Below are 7,552 nucleotides of genomic sequence, written 5' to 3'. Positions count from 1 at the left end.
CTTGTGTCTTGGGCAGAGTCTTTCTCCCACTTAGTGAGCATGGTTTATCCACCCTGGGCACGTCTCTACGAATCAACACTCTCGCCACTGCCTGCCTGCCTGCAACACTGGCCTCTGCCTGGTCACACTGAGCCCCACTCTCCTCACAGCACCCCAGTCAGAGCCAACAACAGCCAACTGTGTGTGTGTGTGTGTGTGTGTGTGTGTGTGTGTGTTCATGTGAGACAGAGACATAGTGTAGATGAGCTCCTCTCTTCCTCTCAACATTGCCCTTTCAAAAAAGGGGCTCAAAGAAAAATGTTTGCTTCTTTCGGCAATTATTTATCTTAAAGTGTTTCTTTCTTTCTTAAAGACTCCTGTCAAATAAGCTCTGTCTTTTTTACACTCTAAGCATAGCCTCACTGTAAGTAATAAAGGAGTTGAATGCAATATTGAGTTGAGCTACTTTGCAAAATTTCCTGCTGGGAAGAACAACTTCAGCCAAAACAGCGGCTCTAAGAGGAGCCCACTTAAAATGTCTGAGTTTGAAAAACAACTCACTTCCCCCCTCTTTGGCCCACCTTTGTCACATTGTGCAAACTCTTCTCTGGATTGGAGGCTCACAATAAAACCACAATCTGTCACTTGGCAACCAAACCTGCTGTTGACCCACACATATAGCCCTGAGGCATTTTGCTGCTGGAGGGTACGGTACCTGTCAGGTATGTGCTGCATCATATCTGTATGAGAGATGCATGATAATAAATGCAACAAATAGGAGGAAACAAATGAAAGGAAAGTTGTTATACCCAGTTTGACCTCTAGGTGGTGTAGAAGCTACATTAATGCAGTAAACTGATGGTGGAGAAATTACAGGCAAACAACAGTATTTGCAACATTTTGACAAAACTATTGCTATTTTTGCTTCCTGTCCCTTTACTATTCAATGTGCATGTGAAGAAAACAGTAAACCACAGAGTCAAAATATGTAAAAGAAAAGGAATGCATGCTCTTCAAGAGTAAGACAAGAAGTCTGAGTCAAAATACAGTATGTTGAGTTGAATTTAGTAAACTCTAGCGCTACACATATTTCTCCTGACTGCCAATCTACCACAGGCTTCAAATATCCCACATACTGTCACTGTCAGTATTTTAGACATGACATGTGTATGCATAATATCAGCATCAGCACTGATGAGTCAATTGCATTATAAGTCATCTCTCCCACTTTGGGAAAGTCTTTTGTGTTGATTTTTTTTTTTGAGCATTTTGTTTGACTACAAAAGGAGGTTTTATGCAGAGGAGGAAGCACGGTTGATAGAAAGCTCCAGGAATGTGGGAGCAGCTGCCACTCTCCCAGGACTCCTGTGTAGTTGGCCATCAAAGCCAAACCTCTCCCCTCCACCTCTGCCCTCTATAAAAGAAGCACCTCCCTCTTCCTCTCATCCTCTAACACACTCTAAATCAAGGGGGACACTTTCCAGTCAATAAAGGATCAGAGAGAGAGCACAGACAGGGCCTGTGTACATGTATTATGACAGGAATGATTGTCACATTTAGCCCATAACAAGACTGATATCATCCTGCATGGCTCACACAGCACAGGTTTACAAGTATGGGCACAATCAAGATGTGGAAACAAATTAAGCTGCAGTGTGAAGCTGATATCACATCTTCTAAATGTAAATCAATGATTTTATATTATTACTGATGGTGTTGTTTTTACAGGGGTGACATTAAAGACTACTCACTTCTATCCTCTTATCTCTACCAAGTTGTGCAACCTACATAGCAATTTAAAAAAACACTGTATTTTCTAAGATGGTGAGGCCACAGGAATAACCACTCAAAAGCAGATAATTGCGCCCCCTGTTGTTTGTCCTGGCTTATGCATCTCTAATTACCACCCAAGAGAGTACAGAGATCCTTCCTCACTGACAAGCTGTCTGAGAAAGAGAATAAACTAACCAAGCAGATCTTTCAGATGATCTTCACCTAAAATAGTCCACAAAAAAGGAGGGGGCAGACAATTATTCTTTGCTTTACTATGGTACTGTGAAAAGGCTACCTTGTACTTTACAAATGTGCTCACATGACACACATGAGCAACTATTTAAGACCTGAACCAACACACTTTTTTCAGGCTCATTTTTGAAAACCTGTCTTTCTCAGAATTCAATCTACAGCACCAAGTGGGTGTTGTGCTATGTTTGGAGGTGTGCATAATATTGATTGTTCACCCACAGTCATTAAAGAGACAGGAGAACGTGGCCATGGCACCTCTGGGACTGAGTAGGAGAGAAGAGAGAATAGGTCCATATAAAACCCATAGAGGATGTGTATGAGAGCGTGGCGGAGGAGGGATGTCAGCCTGAGAAGGAAGTGCTTTGCACTCTGCAAAACCACTGAGACTCGTGTTGGTTGTCCTATCTCTACAGCTGGTGACACAACCGACATCCAATATCTGTGTGTGTGTGTGTGTGTGTGTGTGTGTGTGTGTGTGTGTGTGTGTGTGTGTGTGTGTGTGCACAAGAGTTAGAGTGAGTGACTTGAGTGGGCTCTGTGCACTAAAGTATGGGTTGTGTTTTTTCCTGTGTGTGAATGCATGTGCAGTTTGGGTTTGTGCAGTATGCTGTATGGCTCAGATGTGTGTGGGTGGGCTGAGTGGGAGCACTGGGAGACTGAAGATGCTCGAGCCTGTTTCTCATAAAGTGAACAAGACTGCCTCGGCAAATGAAGCAAAATTATTTTATTCTTTTGTGATTTAAACAGCCATATTGCAATAAAGGTAGGCTGTGTATTGCAAAATATTCGACAGGTACACATTACTCAATGGTGTGGGTGTTTATGAAAATGCACCTATTGACACCATGAATACATCTTCTAGCTTCATGCCTTCAGGCTTTGTAACTGTGCACAATCTAATTATCTAACTAGCCTATTTAATGGCTATAATTATTGTGAAAAACTTAATTAATTTGTAAAGTGTAACTGGCAGTCGTAAATATTACAAATGCACAGCTTTATGTTTATGAATTATTTATGAAATTCCTTGTTTGAGAGTCACACTGGAGCAAAGCATTGTTTCAGCTTCATGGAAACCTGCTCTGGCCAATCAGCAACACACTTATGTTGCAGTTATAGAAGAAAAATGAACAGGTTCAGCTGATGTAATCTCCTAAAAAAGAAAAACCTCAACTTCACCTCTCAGTTTAGAAACAGACGTGGTGGCGACAGGTGACATAAAATGTACTGTTTGAAACAAAATGATTCTTATGTTGAATTAATAAAGTTTAAAAGAGACATTTCACCATATATTTAAGGTGGATTTATTAGTGTAATGCCATGACTCTACAGCAAAGTTCAGCAAGGTACTTTTCAATTACTTTTCAAGCATGGAGGCTCTGCAAAATCTGACAATGGAATTTCAAACACCTGATTTAACAAAAGTCAAACCCACCAACACAACAACAGAGCATATTGAACATATGTCTCATAAGATAAAGCTGTACCAAATGCATCTGGAAAAAAAGTGTAATTACTGCATGCTTACTGCTCTGGAAGATCAGATTTATAGAAAATGCTCAAAAAGGTGAAAAGATAACTTATTTATCATGTGATCAAAAAAGATAATCAAAGCATTTGCAATCTGAACAAGATAAATTAGAATAAATAGAACATACATAGCTACTTCTCTTTTGATGTTTTAATCATTTTGTAAGCAAGTCATATAGGTAAATGATAGTCATGATACAAGCACATCAAAAAGCAATGCAAAATAACATTTAAGCCACTAATTACGCAAAGTGTAATGCTGATGCACACAAGATTTATACACAGATGGTATGAACTGATCCATCCAAAATAGGCCCTGTTTAGCATTTAGAGGACATTCATTTTCACATTCACAGATCATCATCTAAAAACTAGCACACTACCAGAAGTTTCACAAGTACATGCAGTGAGTTGCAAATTCTGGGTCAAAGACATCCGTACTGATGAGACTGCTGGACATGCAGAAGTGTTAAAGTTTACAAAATTCACATAACACACCCTCAAAACTGTCTGCTCATTTTCTACTGCTAGTTTGTGTTGAAAGGAAAATGACTCCGGGGGGTAAAAAGGTGTGCCTAAAAGCCAGCCCAGCCAGCTTATGCCAGCCATCTTTCTTGCTACCTGGTTTCAACCTCTTTTCTCTTCATCCAGGTCAGGACAGGGGCGTCACTGCTCTGGCACAGATGTGTCGTCTCCCTCTACTGCCCCCGATCCTCCTGTCTCTAAAAACAGAAATTGGCAAGGTGGAGTTAAGCACGTCAAGGTAGTTTTTAATGTTACTTGTGGGTGGATGCATTATTTAAGAAAAACAAAAAAAAAACTTGACTGTAATGGTGTTGAGACTTATGGAGAATTCATTTTCAAAGGAGGCAAAACTTACCATTATGCAAATATACATTTTTAGAATTTAGTTTTACATCGTTGTGTGATGCTGAGAACTAGATTATCTGTGAGGGGTGACAGCAGACATAACCAATGGGCTCCAAAACCCACTTCTGTTGTGAAAAGGGGTCTCCTCCAATGGGAGGTGCACAGTAGGGTTCCAGTCCGACAGGTCCATTAATTCTGCTTGGCCCTCTGAAGTATATACTGAATGCACCTGGAGCTATAAATACATCTCCTACATGAGGATGCTAGGCAGACAGCAACTGGGTTAGGAAGAATCATTGACGTAGATCCCTTGTGTCAGCCGCATACCCAAAGAAAATGTGGCTTGTCTTACAGTAAAAGGTGAAATTTTGAGGGATAGAAGAAAAAAAAATCAGATTTGAGTGGATAACTGATGTAAATGTGTGGTTATTTATTTATAGCTTTACTGTAATGACCTTATTGTCTTTAAGCATTTTCACTTTGCGGAGAGGATTGTATAAGCATAAAATCAGAACGGAAGAACACAGAAAATTATTTTTGATCAGTATAAATAAAATTGTGAGAATGTAATTTTGTTTCCATGTAAAATTAACTCTAATTACTCTTCTCTTCCAGTGATTTAACAGCACATCTACAAGCAGATTCATTTATAACCCTTTTAACAAATGACGTAATTGAACGATTCAATCATCTGTTGCTGGAGACTCTACAGAGTAATTAAATGAGTCACTCAGTTATGTATTACATTAATCACAGATAGGGTAACTCATAAGGGGCTCTAATAAGTGCATTTAATAATGCATAGCTTTTAATTGGTTTCTTTTTCTACTATGTAAAATGGTAAATTGATTTGTGCTGTCAGTGCTGTGCTCTGAGAAAAGATCACTTTTCTAACACCTTAAAATGAGAACTAATGCTCGACCAACAACATGCAGAACATACTTTCATTTGATCTATGCCTTACATTATTTTGAATGTTTACTTGCTTTAAACTCCATGTCTCATGAGACTCTGTTTTATGGTCAATGATGCAAATCATGTCCCTTATCTCACTTACCTCATATTACCTACTGTAGTTTCAGCTCCTGATAAGAGACTCTGTTACCATCCTTAACGTCACTAGCCATAATGTCCTCTTTAACGGCATTATGGGACCTACTCTTATCCCCTGGTTCTACACCACTGACCTGTGTCCCCCTGGCTGCCGTTGAGCACATCCCCAGTGCTGCTCACCTCCTCCCCTTCTGCTTTGTCCTCCGGCTTCATCTTCTTACGGGTCATGTGACCACGGAAACCAGCCTGGATCTTGGCAGCGGCCCTGTTGGCCTCTGGGTCATCCAGGGGAATGTCCATGATGTCCTCCTCCTCCTGGGGCCGGCTGCACTCCTCCTGGTGACAGAACCAAAAAATAGTGGTTGAGTACAACATAGAATAGGATAGGTACAAGAGGGATGGTCAAATGAGGATGTTTTCTTCCTGGAATATTGGTAAGAAAATATCATCTTTAACAGATGGCTACAATATATTTTGTAATGTTAACAGTATGCTACAGCGCTTTTTCTTTTTTGACAGTGAGGGTTGTGCGCTTGTTTTTGAGTGGCTCTCCCTTATTCCATGACTTCAATGGTGCACTCAGGAGGTCAATAACCCACTTTGCCTCCCATTTTTCTCTCCCTTTCTCCTCTTGTCATACCCTGTATAACACTCCTACTGAAAAAAACATGTCTGAGTCAGACTATTTTGTAATGAATTACTATTGTTTGTTGTGTCATTTAGGATAGAACATGGAAAAGGCTTTCTCTATAAGACACATGGATTCCCAAACTCATCAATCGCCAATGATTGTAAGATCATTGTTTATTACACGAATAAACTTAAATTTACTGTTAAGACGCAGTGAAGGTAAAAATACATTCTTAGCCTAGGAAAGTCTTGTGATTTGAAACTAAGGGTATCATTAAAAAACGGTGAGGTTTAAAAATGTCTTTCAGGGAAAACTTGCTCTGCAGACTGGGCTGAAAAAGATGACCCAGCGAAAAGACTGCTGCAGTCAACACCAGCAGCTTATCCAGTCACTGGAAGTACGGGATCCACTGTCCCAAAGGAAACATGGGGTGGGCGGAAGAGAATTTCTGGCTTGTCATAAAGGGTCAACAGAATAGCGCCAAGGGTGTCGACAAGTTATGTAAACCCCCAATTCAATTTCTGTGGTGTACACACATCAGCTACACCCCATTATGGAAACAGATTGACATTTCACACAAAAGCAACCCACAGAACGAGCCCACTGTCATCCCACTACCTTGGTGAAGCTGTGCATCATGTCTCCAGTGAAACCCCTCCAATGTAGGAGTGTGACCACCCACCTGTTCAGGCAGCATTCATTAGCCTCTCTGTCTGACTGCTCACAGACCAGCCAGAATCCAGCAGATTTTGCAGCGGCAGAGATACAGGACTGGATTTTGCTGTCTATACACCTCAGGGATCATCTATTGTGGCTATTGCCTCAGAGTCCTTACAAATATTCTAATGCAAATCTTGTGTAATCTTATCCACTTATCATGAAAACAGAATGAAACTCATTCACTATTAAACAAGAAGTTTCTGTGTGAGTTTTTTCTGTGAGAAATGAATCATTTGTGAGTCATAAATATACAATTAGTTGGCATAGTAAATTCTACTCTAGAAAAGATATACTGACAATAACACACACAGCAAGATGTAGTTTGAAGGAAACCAAACACTTGTAAATATCATTAGTTACTAAGTGCATTACCCAACTGTATGTGTGTCTACCTACCAAACTGAAAAAAATGGATCTATTAAAAAAAGTTAATCTGAAGCTTCTACTTACATTGTGACAGTCCATGTCTTACTCTCAGAGATGACTTCAGTCTTCAGGTGAGCTGACCTAGTATGCCTTGTGTGCCTTGTTTTCTAGTTGGATCAAGGAAGCTCTCTTTAAATGAGTCTCTGGTATAATACAGATGCCTCACTGGCTCTTACTAACAATCACTGTATGTTCAGTAACACCCGCTCACGCACAGAGTGAGAGAGAGAGACATACAGTCAGAGAGAGGAAGAGAGAAAGAGGGAGGGAGGGAACGAGAGACCTCCTACAAACATGACAGCGTGTGTTCCATCTTTT

General features: G+C 40.3%; 1 protein-coding gene across 2 annotated transcripts; it reads right to left on the bottom strand.

The window, feature by feature from the left end:
• Positions 1–4,200: 4,200 nt before the first annotated feature.
• spa17 (sperm autoantigenic protein 17) lies at positions 4,201–7,326 on the bottom strand. 2 transcript variants are annotated; one of them, XM_053321289.1, is made up of 3 exons: positions 7,259–7,326; positions 5,592–5,793; positions 4,201–4,256 (listed from the first exon to the last, which is right to left on the bottom strand). In XM_053321289.1, the coding sequence occupies exons 1-3, from the start codon at positions 7,271–7,273 to the stop codon at positions 4,201–4,203; spliced, it is 273 nt and encodes a 90-aa protein (XP_053177264.1). In that variant the 5' UTR covers positions 7,274–7,326. The 2 variants fall into 2 exon arrangements, with proteins under 2 accessions (XP_053177264.1, XP_053177265.1); XM_053321290.1 differs by having other exon boundaries at positions 4,222–4,256; positions 5,638–5,793.
• Positions 7,327–7,552: the final 226 nt, after the last annotated feature.

The sequence above is a fragment of the Scomber japonicus genome, chromosome 6 (assembly GCF_027409825.1).
Source record: "Scomber japonicus isolate fScoJap1 chromosome 6, fScoJap1.pri, whole genome shotgun sequence".
Taxonomy (NCBI): domain Eukaryota; kingdom Metazoa; phylum Chordata; class Actinopteri; order Scombriformes; family Scombridae; genus Scomber; species Scomber japonicus.
The sequence above is the reverse complement of the archived record's forward strand: the minus strand, read 5'-3'. Positions and strand labels throughout refer to the sequence as shown.

Bases quoted from the DNA above. Each gene is read 5' to 3' on its own strand.
- spa17 (XM_053321289.1), bottom strand. The intron at 4,257-5,591 runs GTCAGTGGTGTA...TTCTGTTTTTAG, and splicing joins CGGCAGCCAGGGGGACACAG to AGACAGGAGGATCGGGGGCA.